This window comes from Plecotus auritus (assembly GCF_963455305.1).
Source record: "Plecotus auritus genome assembly, chromosome: 4".
NCBI lineage: Eukaryota > Metazoa > Chordata > Mammalia > Chiroptera > Vespertilionidae > Plecotus > Plecotus auritus.
The window spans coordinates 121,032,021-121,049,912 of NC_137775.1; the positions used below are offsets into that span (position 1 = coordinate 121,032,021).

The window sequence follows — 17,892 nt, forward strand, 5'->3', positions numbered from 1 at the left end:
CTAAAACTAAAGAACATGAACTAGCCAATTGTATAGCAAAATGTTTTAGGATTGACTAATTTATGGATAAGTATTGTTATTTATATTAAAAACCAACTACCACCCTGAAAAGGAAAATGAATTCTTATTCTTCATTTGAAAAAGAAATCTATGGATCTTATAATAATCATAGCCTAACAATTTGCCAAAATGATAAGACTCAGGAAAAACCTTCCAATTTACAATTACATATGTAGCAAACGAGTCAGTAGTCATTTAAATAATAAAAAAGGGAAACAGAAAGAGTATGAGGTTGAGAAATATTGGTGATACATTTCACATGCTCCAAAAAATTGAATGAATTCAGAAAATATGCAATAAGATGGAAGGGTGGTGGGGAATAAAGGTCAGGGCAGAGGGAGAGAGGTTAAGTAACTTGTTCATTGCCTCATAACTCTTGCGGCAGAGCCACAAGAATCAATGTCTTCTAGAAAGAGGTTTCAAGCTTTTTAGTTTGTTATACTCAACAGGAAGCTAATTAGAATCTGGTGCCTTTGACCTAAGGACTTTATTTTTTGGACTCATAGATCACATGCAATAAAAACTAGCAGGAAATAAAAGTAGATAGCTTTTAGGTACAAGTGGATATAAAAACAGTAAAGGTGGATATTCTTTTTTAAAAATTAAATTTATTGGGTGACATTGGTTAAAAAATTACATAGGTTTCATGATATTATATAGAGAACCCTAAAGATTCCACCAAAAAATACTAGAACTGATCAATGAATTCAGTAAAGTAGCAGGATACAAAATAAATATCCATAAATCAGGTGCATTTTTATACACCAACTAGAGGCCCGGTGCACGAAATTCGTGCACGGGGGTATGTGTCCCTCAGCCCAGCCTGCACCCTCTCCAATCTGGGACCCCTCGAGGGATGTCTGACTGCCCGTTAGGCCCGATCCCACCCTCTCACAGTCGGACATCCCTCTCACAATCCAGGACTGCTGGCTCCCAACTGCTCCCCTGCCTGCCTTCCTGATTGCCCCTAACCGCTTCTGCCTGCCAGCCTGATCACCCCCTAACAACTCCCCTGCCAGCCTGATCGATGCCTAACTGCTCCCCTGCCAGCCTGTTTGCCCCTAACTGCCTTTCCCTGCAGGCCTGGTTGCCCCCAACTTCCCTCTTATGCCGGCTTGGTCACCCCTAACTGCCCTCCCCTGCAGGCCTGGGTCCCTCCCAACTGCCTTTCCCTGCAGGCCTGGGTCCCTCCCAACTGCCTTTCCCTGCAGGCCTGGTTGCCCCCAACTTCCCTCTTCTGCCGGCTTGGTCACCGCTAACTGCCCTCCCCTGCAGGCTTGATCGCCCAAAACTGCCCTCCCTTGCAGGCCTGATCGCCCACAACTGCCCTCCCTTGCAGGCCTGGTCCCTCCCAACTGCCCTCCCCTGCTGGCCATCTTGTGGCGGCCATCTTGTGTCCACATGGGGGCAGGATCTTTGACCACATGGGGACAGTCATCTTATGTGTTGGAGTGATGGTCAATCTGCATATTACTCTTTTATTAGATAGGATAGAGGCCTGGTGCACGGGTGGGGGCCAGCTGGTTTGCCCTGAAGGGTGTCCCAGATCAGGGTGGGGGTTCCCTTGGGGCATGGGGTGGCCTGGGGGAGGGGCCTGTGGTGGTTTGCAGGCCGGCCACGCCCCCCAGCGACCCAAGCAGAGGCCCTGGTATCTGGGGTTTATTTATCTTCTACAATTGAAACTTTGTAGCCTGGAGCGGAGCCAAGCCTTCTGCTTGCTCCGTGGTGGCAGCCATTTCTATTGGGATTTTATGTATCTTCTATAATTGAAACTTTGTAGCCTTAAGCGGAGGCCTGGGCCGGCCAGGGTGTGCGGAAAGCTAGTCTTCCTCCATCACCGGGGCAACCCTAGCCTACTGCTCTTTCCAGCTCCATGGCTGCCGCCATTTCTGTTTGGGTTTATGTATCTTCTATCATTGAAACTCTGTAGCCTTGAGTGGAGGCCTAGGCCGGCAAGGGCAGGCGGAAAGCTTGGCTTCCTCCATTGCTGGGGAAACCCAAGCCTCCCTCCTGCTCTCTGTGGCTGTAGCCAGCTTGGTTGGGTTTATTTGCATATTTGCTCCTGATTGGCTGGTGGGCGTGGCTGGTGGGTGTGGCGGAGTGGTGGTTAATTTGCATATTACTCTTTTATTAGATAGGATGATAAACTATCAGGAAGGGAAACTTAAAAAACCAATACCATTCACAATTGCTTTAAAAAGAATAAAATACCTAGGAATAAGTTTAACCAATGATGTAAAAGAGCTGTACTCAGAAAATTCAGTTTCTCAGTAAGACACGGAAGAAAGAAATTGAGGAAGATACAAATTAAGTGGAAGCATATACCTGATTATGGGTAGGAAGAATTAGCATGATTAAAATGTCCACACTACCCAAATCAATCTACAGATTCAACACAATTCCTTTCAAGATAACAATGGAGTATTTCACAGAACTAGAACAAATGTTTCAAAAATTTTTATAGAACACAAAAGACCCAGAATACAGTAGCAACAGCAATCTTTAGAAAGAAGAACAAATTTGAAGGAATCACTCTATCTGATATCAAACTACACTACTTGGCCATAGTAATGAAAATAGTATGGAACTGGCATAAAAAACAGACATATAGATCAATGGAACAGAATAGAGAGCCCAAGAATAAATCCATGCCTTATACAGTAAATTAATATTTGACAAAGGAGGCAAAAATATACAATGGACTAAAAATAGTATATTCAATAAAAGGTGCTGGGAAAATTGAACATATACATGCAAAAAAATGAAACTAGACCACCTTCTTCCAAGGCACCCAAAAAATAAACTCAAAATGGATTAAAGACTTAAATATTAAGACTCAACACTTAATGGATTAAAGACTTAAATATTAAGACTCAATGATGATGGAACAAAATAAAATCCTAGTGTAAAACATAGACAGTAAAATCTCAGACATCTCTTGTAGCAATATTTTCTCTGATATACCTCCTCGGGCAAGGAAAACAAAAGGAAAAATAAACAAATAAGACTAATCAAATTAAAGAATTTTTGCATATCAAAGGAAACCATTGTCAAAATGAAAAGACAACCCACTGAATGGGAGAACATATTTGCCAATGATACATCTGATAAGAGATTTATATCCAAAATTTATAAAGAACTGATATAGCTCAACAACAAAAAACCCAAGCAATCCAATTAAAAAAATGGACAAAAGACCTGAATAGACACTTCTCTAAAGAGGACATACATATGAGAAGATGCTCATATGCCATTAGACATATGAGAAGATGCTCAACATCACTAATCATCAGAGAAATTCAAATTAAAACCACAATGAGATATCACCTCACGCGGGCTAGAATGGCTACCATCAATAAATCAACAAACAATAAGTGTTGGCGAGGATGTGGAGAAAAGGGAACTCTCATGCACTGTTGGTGGGAATTCAGACTGTGGACTGCCATTGTGGAAAGCAGTATGGAGTTACCTCAAAAAATTAAAAATGGAACTGTCTTAGGATCCAGCAATTCCATTTCTGGGAATTTATCCAAAGAAACCCAAAACACTAATTTGAAAGAAATTATATGTACCTTATATTCACTGGAGCATTATTTACAACTAGTGACCAGGTGCATGAAATTCGTGCACATTAAAAGGGAATTAATTAGAGGAAATATTTTAATATTGCTATTTGCCCTTTCTCTATAATAGAAGTGTCAGAGAAATTAGTAAAATGTATATGAAAATCTTCCTCCTCTCAGAGTCTGGGGCACGCCACAGGAACCAGAGTCAAGTCTCTGCCCACCCATGTGCGCCTCGAAATGGCGCGAGACCCAGACCCGGCCAGCCCCACCCTCATTGGGCTAGATACAGACCCCCGTCAAGCCCCACCGGGTGGAGGGCGTGCCTCAGGTCACCTGGCCTGGTGCCAGGGTGGGGGTGTGGCCTGAGGTCCCCCAGCCTCAGCTAAGGGGTGGGCCTTGATGTCCCCTGGCCCAGGCCAGTGGGCTCAGCCTGAGGTCCCCTGTCAAGCCCCACCAGGTGGGGGGCACAGCCTCAGGTCCTCCAGCCCAGTGCCGGGGCGGAATGCGTGGCCTGAGGTCCCCTGGGCTGGGCCAGGGCAGGGGGCACACCTTGAGGTCCCCCATCAAGTCCGGTGGGTGGGGGGTGCGGCCTGAGGTCACCCATCGAGCCCCGCCGGGCGGGGGGTGTGGCCTCAGGTCCCACAGACTGGTGCCGGGCATGGGGCATGGCCTCAGGTCCCCTGGCCTGGTGCCAGGTCAGGGGGCGCGGCATGAGGTCCCCTGTCAAGCCCCATCAGGCGAGGGGTGCAGCCTCAGGTCCCCTGCCCCAGCCCGGTGCCATGCAGCCTCAGATCTCTGCTGATTGCTTGTTAAGGCTTGTTACAGGAACTCAGCCTCTGCTGAGGGTGCAGCCATCTTGTTATGGCATGATGGTCAATTTGCATACTCCCTCTTTATTAGATAGGATAGCCAATATTTGGAAGCCAGCCTATGTGCCCATCAGTAGATGAGTGGATTAAAAAAGCTGTGATACACTCACACAAAGGAATACTACCCTGTCGTAAAAGAAATAAAATTTTACCCTTTGTGACAGCATGGATGGACCTGGAGAAATTATGATAAGTGAAATAAGCCAATCAGAGAAAGACAAGTACCATATGATTTCATTCATATGTGCAATTTAATGAAAAACACACACACACACACACACACACACACACACACACACACACAAAAGAAAAAAACCCTGAACTATGGAGCAAAATAGACAGATTCCTATAAAGAATGCAGGCAGACTGCTTTTTGGGGGAGGGTGTTGGGTGGAGGGTGGAGGGACTGAGCAAAAAAGAAAAAATGAGAGAACTCATGGACATGGACAACAGTGTGGAGATTGTAGGGAGTAGGGAGTGGGTGGAGGTGGAAGAGGACATGGGATAAATGATGATGGAACAAAATAAAAAATAATAAATTTAAAATAAAGATATTTTAAATATAAAGAAAGAGATCAATTATAGGATGGAAAGAGATATAGGCTGACACTAGTTAAAAGAAAGCTGGGGTGGCTAAGATAAAATAGATTTTAAAGTCAAGTATATTACCAGGGAGCAGGAAGGTCATTTCACAATGACAAAGCAGTCAATTAATGAAGAGCAAATACTGGTCCTAAATATTTATGCACCTAATAAAAGATCCTTAAGATACAAAAAAAAAAAATGATGGAACAAATACAAAATTATACTCAGAGATTAATACCATTCTGTCAATAATTGACTTAAAATGTAGACAGAAAATCAATAAGGATATGGAATATATGAACAATAACCTCACCTATTTGACATTTATAAAACACTACTGAACAGAAGAAATCATGGTCTTTTCATATGCACATGGACCATGGGAATTCATAGTTCTAAATATTAGAAAATCAGATTTTTCTCAAAGCAGTGGATTCAGTTTTTACTTTAAAAAGTACACCAAAAGTAGATAAAAAAAAAGAATAAAGATCAGAGACAAAGTAAGTTAAATAAAAATTAGCAGAAGGAACTTTATTATCCTGATGAAAGGGATCTACCAACAACCTGCAGCTAATAACAAACATAGTGTTGAAAGACTGAATGCTTTTCCCATAAGACCAACAACAAAACAAGAATCTCCACCTTCACCACTTCTATTCAACATAGCATCGGAGGTTCTAGGAAACACAATAAGGCAACAAAAAGAAAGCATCTAGATTTAAGAAAGGAAAAAGTAAAACTGTATTTGTAGACAATATTACCTATGAAAAAACAATCAATCTACAAAATTGTTACTAGATTTAGTGAGTTTAGCAAGGTTGGAGGATATATGATCAATACATAAAAATCAACTTTAGTTCAGTATACTAGCAATACCTAAATTAAACATGAAGCTAACAAAATAATACCATTTAGAATAGCATCTGAAACATGAAATACTCAGTGATAGATGTGACAAAGGAAAAGCAAAACCTGTACACTGGAAACTAGAAGGCATTGCTACAAGGAATGAAATCAGAACTAAATAAACGGAGGGATATATAAGATGGGCAAAAGTAGGTTTAAAGCTGTGCGTAAACAAAGAACAGAGTTTGTCTTTTTCCAAACAAACAACTTTTGCCCACCCCTGTACTGTGATCATGAGTTGAAAAACTCAATATTGTCGATCAATTCCCAAGTTGATCTGCAGATTCAATGCAATCACAATCAAAATCACACTGGGTGGTTTTTTTTGTTTTTTTTTTAGAAACCGACAAACTGATTTTAAAATTCATAGGGCAAAGTAAAGGACCTACATTAGGCTAAACAAGTTGGAGGTTGGTGGTGGAAGGAGGAAGAACAAAACAGAGTTAAAGAATGATCAGTACTTAATATAATAGACTTAAGATAAAGTTAAAGTAATATAAGCTACTGGCACTGAGATAGAAAAATAGATCAATGGAACAGAATAGAGAGTGGAGAAATAGACCCACAAATATATAGACAATCGATTTTCAACAAAACTGCAAAGGAAATTCAGTGAAGAAAGCCTTTCCAATACATGGTATGAGAAAACTGAATATTCATATATAAAAAAGTGAACTTTGATCTTCATGTAGCTCAAGATACAAAAATTAACCAAAAATGGATCAAATATGTAAATGTAAAAATCTAAAACTATAAAGCTTCAAGAAGAAAACAGAGGTTAATTCTGACCTTGAGTCAGGCAAAGATGTCTTAGATATGGCACCAAAAGCACAAGCCATGAAAAAAACCTCACAAATTTGACTTTAAAATTAAAAAAAACAAAAAACTTCTGCTCTTTGAAACAAAATGAAAAAACAAGCTGGAGACTAGGAGAAAAATATTTAAAAATTGTACATCTGATAAAGGATATGTAAACAATATATTATGGTCTTTCCAAACTTAAGATAAGTGAAACTTGGGGAAAATGTGTGAACAGATTTTTCAACAAAGATGTACAGATGAAAATAAGCATGCAAAAATATGTTCAAAATGATCAGTACCAGCTGATGGAGAAGTAAACATTAAAATCATAAAGAAACATTATAACACTACCTATTAGAAATAAAGGATTAATTAGTATAGAATATATATGTCTAACATGCGTTCCATCTATTGTGCTGAGGAAACTGAAATATCAACTTCTACTATAATCACCAACACAGACACACCATGAAGGATGCCTATTTATAACTTGCTCACCCTCCTTTAGTGGTGAGAAAGTTAAGAAAATGCCAGTGAGGATGGTGACCAACTCTCTCTGGGGAACTGATGTAGGTTGTCAAGGTCTCCTTTCCTTCAAAGTCAGACTTAGAATGACAAGTAGCCTCCTCTAACACTTCACAGCATGTTACTAACGAGCCAGACATAATTAATTGCCACTAGAAAAAAATCTTTCAAAAAAACATGCACCATGTACGAATTATCTCTGATCCTTCACCTGCGTGGTCTTGCTTCTTGTCACCTACATGGCTTCTGAGATATAACAACAAACTCTTGTCAGAAATGGCTACATGAAAGGATTAGAGGAAGGAGACCTTTTCTGTGATTTTTAGTTTCAGAAACGTTATACTACTTGCTAGAACTACAAAAATAAAAGTCTACTGTGTATGGCAAGCTAAATGAGACATAAATGAAATGCAAATGAATTTCCATTCTGTTTTGCAGCAAATGTTATTAATTTACTGACTAAACTGGCAGTCATCTAGTTCTGGCTATTTCAATGAAATTAGATATTAATTTTTGCTTTAAAATTGAAGAAAAATACCTATGATTTCACCAATAGCATCTATAATGCTTTTTTTGATTCATATGTAGATAAATCACATTCATAAAATGCTGAAAACTTTTTATTAAATCCTCAAATATAAGCTTTGTCTGTTTGAGTTAAGGAAAGTCTTAGGTAATTTTTTATGAATGTAACTGTTTCATTATTTGTGAAAAATAGGATGGTTAATTATTCAATAATAGATCTTACCTATTATTTTATATGTTGAAATTAGAAGTTCTACAGTGATTGCTTATATAAACAGGCAATCAGATACATGTTTTTAACTCTATGGCTCCTACACAATTATATGTGTGGGGTATTCAGTTAAATGTGCTGAATTTGGGTAAAGTAATTCATGTACTCCTAAAAATTTTAACAAAAATGAGATTTATTTTATAGAGAATTCAACTTAAACTAGAACCATATAAATGAGAAAAAATAAAAAGACATAGTTCAGAAACACAAGAGGGGCAAGAAAAAGAAAATTAGATTGGCCAGTGAATTAGACTTTCTAAGATAGTTTCTCAAACCTCCCAAGAAGACAAATATTTGAACACTCCACTACATCACTTCTCTCTTGTCAAGTTTCAGAAACAAAAATCATGCTTATTCTGATAACTCCTCAGATGACTCTCCTTTGATGCTTAATAAAGCAAACAGAAGAAACAGCTTGATGAAAAAGGCAACGATACGGGCTAACTATTACTTACTAAATCAAGATGTAACAAGCTGCTGGAAAGATAATAGTTCATTTTAATGGAACAATAAATTCAGCAAGGCTAATTTATCTTAACATTAAAAATGTATCTGAAATTAACCACTACCTGCTGCTTCCAGGTAGTATGTAATTTGTAAAAGAAGCATAATGAATGTCCCTTTCAATTACTAGGTAAGAATATCTCCAGGTTAAGATATGCTGAATAGAAGTATAGGTATTCAAAAAGAAAAAGACAAGCAAAATACATAAAATGAAAGCCTTAATTTCAAGAATATAACTACTCTCAAAATGTCTATCTAAGAGGTGAATAAACTTTTAGCTTTTTGCTATCTTGAAATATTATTTAGTCAAATGAGAAAAAAGTGTAAGTTCTGGCTCCGCTGCACTGTAAGAAAAAAAAAAATTTCTCTGATTTGCATGCTTCTCCATCCTCAGGGAGGCACAAGAACAGCCTCCTTCTGGGTGTGCTGAGGTGGTACCAAGGCCATGAACTCAGAGTGTATGAACAGACAAGAGGTTATTTTTCTAACAACTGGCAGAAAGAATGTCTTCACAGCAACACTTTTAAAAGTAAAACGTTATTTGGAAAGAAATTTCAAAAATTCATTTTGTATTCAAGAACACCTTTTGGCAAGTTAAATACTCACCGGGGAGTACAATTCATTCTGAAATTCTCCATGGAAATTGCCTTGCCCACAAATAGATGTCCTGTGGCATCATTACTTAAATTTTTGTATGGCTATGTTAGTATGGCTAAACTTGCTTTTCAAGGTTTCCTGGACAAAATTATCTTGATTATGATAAACCTTAGAATTTTGGGTGCTTGACTGGTCAACTGCTTACCTGGTAGGACAACCCCATAATATAAAACATTCCCTGTTCTGCCTCCAGGTATTCCCTTAGTACCTGGTGAAGGGTTGGCGACCAATTCAGATGAAAAATCTCCATATGCACCTCCATTTCCATAAATAAGTATTGGCATCTGCCATCTACAAACATAATCTGCATGTCAAGCACTTGCCAAAAAAACACAACCTTCCACAGCCGAGGCCCAATTTTGAGCTACCATTTCACAAAACTACACGCCATGATAGGTTTTTCCTTTCCTTATAATTACCAGTTCTAAACCCTGGCTACACATTAGTATCAGTGTACAGCAATTCTCAACCCTAAATGTGCATTAGTATCTCCTGAGAAGCGCTTAAAATACTCCTTCCTGAGTTCACCCCAAACCAACAAAAAACAAGTGTGGGCCCAGAACTTGCTTCTTTTCCAATACTCCCCAATGCGGTTCTTATCTGCACACACAGCTGAGAAGCACTCACAGGAATAAAATGACACTGGCAGCCAGGGAGAACCCTAGTAAGATTCAAATCATTGTATGAAATGATGTAAAATATATTTAAATGGCTATGCATAAAATGACTTTAGCTTAAATAATATTTGGTTCCTGCTTTAAGTCATGAAATTAAATTGGCCTACACTCACAACATGATTTCTAAAACACTGTAAAATTTCCTCATTTATCAGGTGTCCTGTTTAATAATTGATTTAGGATGCAGACTTTGGCGTCAGGTAAGCCGAGTTCAAATCCTGACTCTTGCACTTACAGAGTGGTCTTAACCTCTCCAATTCTCTTATCTAAACACTAGAGGCCCAGTGCAAGAAATCTGTGCACTTTTGTTGGGGAGAAAGGTCCCTCAGCCCAGCCTGCACCCTCTCACAGTCTTGGAGCCCTCAGGGGATGTCCACCGCCACTGCGCTCGCCAGCAGTGAGCCTGGCTTCTGGCTGAGTGGCGCTCCTCCTCTGGGAGCACACTGACCACCAGGGGGCAGCTCCTACGTTGAGCGAGATTGGGCCAAAACCCAAGGGATCCTGGATTGCGAGGGGCGCAGGCCAGGCCGAGGGACCCCACCGGTGCATGATTGGGACCAGGGGGGGATGTGGGAGGTTGGCCAGCCAGGGAGGGAGGAGTCCAAGGTGTGTCTGGCCCGTCTCGCTCAGTCCCGATCAGCTGGACCCCAGCAGCAAGCTAACCTACTGGTAGGAGCATCTGCCTCCTGGTGGTCAGTGCACGTCATAGCGAGTGGTTGAGCAACCTGAGCATATCATTAGCATATTACACTCTGACTGGTTGAATGGACAACCAGAGGACCAGACACTTAGCACATTAGGCTTTTATTATATAGGATGGAATGTTACTACCAGCCTTAAAGAGGATTAAATGGGGTTCAGTTTCAATGGTAAGCAGTAATGATAATCGGTAAACCAATACAATGATAGAGAACTGGAACTAGCAATGACAACAGAGAGTTTTTATTTCAATTTACAGACAAGGGGTCGAGATCCAGAGAAGCAATACTTCCAGATGACAGTTAAAAGCTGGGTGGAGTGAAACTTCCTCAGTAGGGAAAAACTGATTAAATAAGCCTGTTAGTTGCTCAGGTGAAAACTATTACCTGATATATTTGTTGACAAAAATCCCCATAATAACTAAACTTGCAATTTCTTTATTAATTTTCACTCACTAGACTATTAATAACAAGTTTTATTATCTTGCATTGCATTGAGTGACTTTTGACACTGCAATCAGACATATACCTTCACTGAAATATATTCTAAGCACAAAAAATATCTGCAAATAAATGCTGACCTTTACTTTGTAAGTTTGTTATTGGCTCTGGTACTGTTGTGGTTTTTCTGAAAGCCTTTTGTATGTATTCTAAGACAGAAAATGAGTACGTATATTGGTGCTGTGGGGAACCAGGAAACTCATGATATATATGTATTTCTTTACCTAGATGTGATAGAATGTTGTTTTCTAAATTCCATCATTAGTAAAAGGAACCAGTGCTAATTACAGGCTGAGGACAGGGAGGGTATAGGCTGAGTTTGTTAACTCAAGTGCCATAAAACAATGACTAATGAAATCATATTTAATTACCATCAATATCAAAATAATCTGCCATTATCTGACTCCAGATATGACACAATTAAAATGAAAAGCACAAAACATCACAAAGGTAGTGCTTTTCCCAAAAATGTTAACCTGAATCTAATGATGAAAAAATATTAATAAAACAAGTCCTGAATAAAAAAAACATTCTACAAAACTAGATAAAACTCTTCAAAAATTTCATCATCGTGGAAAGAAAAAAAGAGAGAGAGAGGCGGGCATTGTAAAGGAGACTAAGTAGTCATAACATCCAATGCAATACATGGCGTGACCCTGACTGTAAGCTGGATGAGAAGGAATCTAGCTTTTCTAGAATGCTGGGATAATTAGAGAACTCTGAATGTTGACTAGCACATATTTTTGAATAAATATTAAATTTCCTAGGTGTGATAAAGAAATTGAAATGTCAGAAAATACTTGTTTCCTAGAATATATATGGTAAAGTGTTTTGAAAAAATATTTTAATAACATTTAATTTTAAATCCTTATTTCTTATAAATCTTTTTAAAACCAAGCTTTGCATTCTGAAATAATTTTTTACAGAAAAGTTGCAAAGATGGTATTGAAAGTTCCGGTATACCTGTGACAATTCCCCCCTAATTAACAGCATACACCATGATACATTTGCTTTTTGTTTTGTTTTGTTTTTTACACATATATTTATTATTTCCATTCTTTGTTGTTGTTAATCCTCACCCAAGGATATTTTTCCATTGATTTTTTTGGGAGAGTGGAAGGGAAGGGGAGAGACACATTGACGTGAGACATATACATTGCTTAGTTGCCTCCCACACAAGCCGCAACCAGGTCAGGGGATCAAGCTTGCAACAGAGATATGTGCCCTTGATGGAATCTAATCTGTGACCCTTCAGTCTGCAGGCCGATGCTCTAACCACCAAGCAAACTGGTTAGGGTGAGATAAAAAAGAGAAATACATGTAAGAGAGCTACGTAATTAGTCTAACCGTAATAAACATAAAGAGCAGATTACTTCAAATACAAAGATGATGCCTTTAACCCAAGGACAGAAATGTTTGAATGAGAATTACCTTTTCCAAGAAGTACAGGTCGGCCTGTAGAGGACATGCGTGAGAAGAATGACCCGAGTCAGTGACTATGATCTTATATGTGCCCCTTACACACCCAAAGCCTATCACAACACTATTTTATTAACAATTATGTTTAATAAATTGGAGCTGCAAGTGGGCTCCTGGAGAACGACTCTGAATGAAAAGAAGTTAAAATTGTATGACCTCGGCACAGAGCTGATCGCAACTCACCCTTCCCAGTTCTTTGTCTTCAAGGGCCAGGACGCCAGTGCTTTCCGTGAAGAGTTTCACTTTGACCACGGGCCTGGGATGGGTAGTGGTGAAATCTCCTTGAGTTCCCCATCTGCAAAGAAGTAAAACAATTTCCTTTGAAATGCAGCATTATTTTTTTCCCAGATAAATATGCCTCCTTAGAAGACATATTAAGCAATACAAATCTTTGGTGGCTCAATGAGATTTTTATCTTTGCTTTTGTGTCTGACAGATGGCTCAATCAAGAAGGAAAATAACAATAAGCTTCACAGCTTGTGATAATTATTTAGCCCTTCCGAAAATTAGTACACAACAATACAAAACTAGTGTGTGATAAGAATTTAGGTTAAGGTACAGCAGAGCAGATGCAGCTATTAAAATCTATTATTTGGTTAATTCAACACCATTATTCATGTATGCCTGGAGGGGGGGTAGGGGGAGGAGGGGGAAATGCTAAGGGTTTGTTCAGGTAAGAGGCTGTTTCCCAGAAAAGTGTTTTTGCATAGTGAGGATTTTGCCCCATCTCTTCTTGAGAAGTCTTTACTAGTTTATTTGTATTTTAAAAAGTGAAGTTAATTATCTCAAGCCTATTACTTTACCTGCCGATTTTTTAAAGCTCTGGTCAAAAAGAAAGAAATAAGCATCACAAAATGAGTGTTTTTCTGTTAATTTCTCAGTATAGTTTCCTAAGAACGGGATAAGTCTGCCAACAGCTGGCTTTTCAAATCATCATCATAATAAAAACCAAACACATGTTTTCTTGGCTTATCTTTTAATTAATAGCATTTCATCTTTACCACACACCAATTCATTCTAGTATATTTACAAACTTAACTGGCACATAGCTGATATTAAAAAATCTTATCAATAACTCTCAGAGATCACAGGCATGAGATTCGGTATAGCATGAAGAAAATGCCATTGAGAAAAATATACATGAGAAAGAAAAAGTGAGATTTAACAAAGTAAAACTTTCTGTTAAAATAAGACACCTAATAAAAGTATCAATTGTGTTGTTTATATGGTTTAAAAAAACAAATCATTTAGCATTTTTATGGAACTATCTAAATTTATTTTATAAACCTTATTCAGAAAGCTAGAGAAACACAGAAAACTGAGAAATATAATAAAACTTTAACATATAATTGCGATGAGTTCCTCTCCAATGCAGTTATATCACAATATATGTACAGTAAACCCAAGGCCATTTCAATGACTGAAGAAACTAGCATCCAGATACAGTTTGATGTTTTTAAACTAGCATCAGATGCCAGAGGAAAGAGAGAGATTCCATTAGGATGGGAAAGCAGCTTAATTTCCACTTTAGACTTCTAGAAAGGAGTTAGCAAAGATTCTTTTGCTGTTTCATAGAATTAAGATGGTCTGCGAAAAGTAGAGCTACATAGGAGTAAAAATAAATTTCTCAATTTAGTGTGTAGAATCTGAAGCCTTGAATATAGCCAGGCAATCTGGATGAGACTCGAGTAGATTCCCATGACAAATCCTTCTTTCTTTGGTATTATGTGGTGAAATTATATATATATATAAATATGTCTTCTAAGGAGGCATATTTATCTGGGAAAATATATATATATAAATTTTATATATATATAAAATTCCAAAATGTGTGCATGTGTATGCGCGTTCGCACGCATGTGCACATCTTTCCATGAGTACTTCAGGGGGGAAAATGTATTCTCCATTATGAGTACAATGTTGTATGTATGGCCGGCCATAAGATCAGGCTTGTTAACTCTGCTGTTTATATCTCTACTTTATCCTTCCTGATTTTTGGTGTCCTTTATATAGCAAGGTAGAACTATTACAATCTCCCATCAAGAGAGATTTTTTAAATTTCCCTTTATATTTTTTTCAACTTTTGTTGTCTATTTGGTGATGTAAAAATGTTCCATAGCAACCATGTTCTTTGCATATGAACTGTTTCCCCTTTTCCAACGCCAGGGCCATGGTTATTTTTCAATAACTGGGCCTGTGTAAAATTAAAGAACTAACACTATGCTAGGAAGGGTGAAATTAGAGTCATATGTCAGAGTTACAGACCAGCTTAGAGAAGTCACACAAATAACCTAATCAACACATTGCAAATATAGGCAGCAATTTATTAGGAAACAAAGAGTTGGCTAAAATTTACAGGAAGTCATCAGTAATGTAGGACCTGGAAGGGAATCCAAGATATCCATTCCCCAAACCAATATGCCAATGAAGGCAGGAAACAGGTGCATATCTCAGGACCCTTAATAGTCTGTCTACCTACAAGGTCTGGAACCTCTGAGTCAAGAGCATGCAATACGAATGGCCAGCTCCTGTGGGGAAGGCCTCAGTCACGTGCTTTCAGATGGGGAGATGTTAGGTACAGGTACTGGCAGATCCTAGCTGAACAGACTAAGCTTTTACAGACATTTGACAAAAATGTGCAGTTTTAAAGGGGCACATACACTGAGTGGCCAGATTTTTATGATCTCTGGATGGCATAATAATCTGGCCACTCAGTGTATATATATATATTAGAGGCCCAGTGCATGAATTTGTACATGAGTGGGGTCCAGCCAGCCTGGCCAGGGGGAGGGGACATGGGCAGTTGGTCGGCCTGCCTGCTGGTTGAACTCCTAGTCAAGGGGACAATTTGCATATTAGCCTTTTATTATATAGGATATACACTGAGTGGCCAGATTATTATATGTTCAGAGATCATAATAATCTGGCCACTCAGTGTAAATATAAATATAGTGGCAATTAACAATCTTTGTAAACATTCCAGGCTACAAACTTAAACTAACATTTTGACAGTTTCTCCTATGAAAAATAAAAGTTAAAATGTATAGCTATAAAATGCTTGTGAATTCTATAATAAATGAGTTAAAAAGCCAAAGCCCTTTCTCCCTCCACCCCCCAAAAAAGGCAAGGGAAGGAGGGAAGAAGATGACATGTCTATCTTCAGTATCCGCCACCATCTTTCCTTGTTTTCTACCTAATTGGCATGTTTACACACTTTTAGGAATTCATACCAGCAATTATCTTCCTACTCTTTTCTCTGTATTATGTGATAAAAGAATACATTGCCCTTGCTGTCAATTTTCTTTGACTCAAAATACAGTCGCCTTTCTCTAGTTCTATTTATGTATTATTTATGAGGGTTCAGACTTCCACTATAAATCTTTAGTTGAATAAAATATCTACAAAGTACCCTGATAAGGACAGCGGGACTTCCTGGCTATGACAACACAGGGTAGTTCATATGCCAACGGAAATAACTGATGCTAATTATGTGTTGGATTAAATAAAGTGTACTGGACATTTGTATCAGGAGCCAAAATGTATGTTCATGTCTATTGATCCAGTAAGACCATATCTAGGAATTTATCCTAACAAAATAATCCCGAGTATTGAAAAGACGGTAAGCAGGAACATATTCACTGTAGCATTGTGTATAACAGCAAAAGCAAGCAACTGATAGTAAGGGAATTATTATGTAAATTATGTAGCATACAATGGAATATTTTGCTGCTACTTATAATGATGGCTGTACAGGTGATATGAAACCATATGTGATGTAACATGAAAAAAAATAAAGAGGGCACAAAGCTGGATGTGGACCCTTTATTCTTTAAAAAAAAAAAAAAAAAAAAAGCTGTTAACCTTGTTGTGTGCCAGTCACCACTATTCTAGAGCCAGCAACCACAGTCTCTATTGTCTTGGAACGTATATTCTAATACAAGGTTAGAGATGATAATTTTATTATTATACACAGTAATATACCTCCCACCCTGGCCTTGCATTCTATTTTGTTCCTGTTAGCAGTTTATTTTCTCCCATCACTGCTCCTTCCCCCACATCACACATCTTATATAATAAAAAAGGTAATATGCAAATTGACCATCACTCCAACACACAAGATGGCCTCCCCCATGTGGACACAAGATGGTCGCCACAAGACGGCCAGCAGGGGAGGGCGTTGGGAGGGACCAGGCCAGCAGAGGAGGGCAGTTGGGAGCAATCAGGCCTGCAGGGGAGGGCAGTTGGGGGGGGGACCCAGGCCTGCAGGGGAGGGCAGTTGGGGGGGACCAGGCCTGCAGGGGAGGGCAGTTAGGGGTGACCAGGTTAGCAGGGGAGGGCAGTTAGGGGTGACCAGGCTGGCAGGGGAGGACAGTTAAGGGCAACCAGGCCAGCAGGGGACGGCAGTTAGGGGTGAACAGGCCAGCAAGGGAGGGCAGTTGGGAGGGACAAGGCCTTCAGGGGAGAGCCGTTGGGGGTGAAGAGGCCAGCAAGGGAGGGCAGTTAGGGGCAACCAGGCCTGCAGGGGAGAGCAGTTAGGGGAGACCAGGATGGCAGGCAAAAGCGGTTAGGAGCAATCAGGCAGGCAGACAGGTGAGCGGTTGGGAGCCAGCAGTCCTGGATTGTGAAAGGGATGTCTGACTGCCCATTTAGGTCCGATCCCAGGCAGCTGGACATCCCTCTAAGGGTCCCAGATTGGAGAGGGTGCAGTCTGGGCTGAGGGACACCCCCCCCCTCCCCTGTGCACGAATTTCATGCACTGGGCCTCTAGTCATAAATAAAGCCTGATCAGTAGGCTTCATTTCCCTCGCTCTTTAACAGCTGGATATTTCCCAGGTCTCTCAGAATATCTAGAGAACTAGATTTAAATTGCAACCTGAAAGGATTTTCAAAATTTACTAGCATATTTGTTTGAAAATATATTGAAAATCATACACATCCCTTTTTTGACAAATTATGTAAAAAAACATGCAAATCCCTTCTCAAAATTCTTGTTGTGAACATATAATGTACCCATGACTACAGAAGCTAGAACAGAAAAAAACATACCGAACCTACATTCCTTATATGTGACTAGCTGTGGAAATTAATAAGGCATACATTATTTCATCCATCTCTATATCCTTTTTTCCACCCAACTGTGTGACCAGCATTGGGAAAGGATGGGTATTTTAAAAAATCAAGATGATGGATCCTGCACTAAATATGCTCAGACTGTAGGGAAGACAGTAATGTAAGTTCATAAATATACAAAATAAATCATATACAGAA

General features: G+C 39.2%; 1 protein-coding gene across 13 annotated transcripts in view; it reads right to left on the bottom strand.

Moving 5' to 3' along the window:
- CADPS2 (calcium dependent secretion activator 2) overlaps window positions 1-17,892 on the bottom strand; it is a 498,042-nt gene that overhangs the window by 239,394 nt on the left and 240,756 nt on the right. For all 13 annotated transcript variants that reach the window (XR_013960502.1, XR_013960503.1, XM_080666495.1 and 10 more), the window contains exon 7: window positions 12,808-12,919. Coding sequence is in view for 11 of the 13 variants with exons in the window: in XM_080666495.1 (XP_080522621.1) it covers window positions 12,808-12,919 (112 nt within the window). In the remaining 2 variants the exon portion in view is untranslated. The remainder of the gene's footprint in view (window positions 1-12,807; window positions 12,920-17,892) is intronic.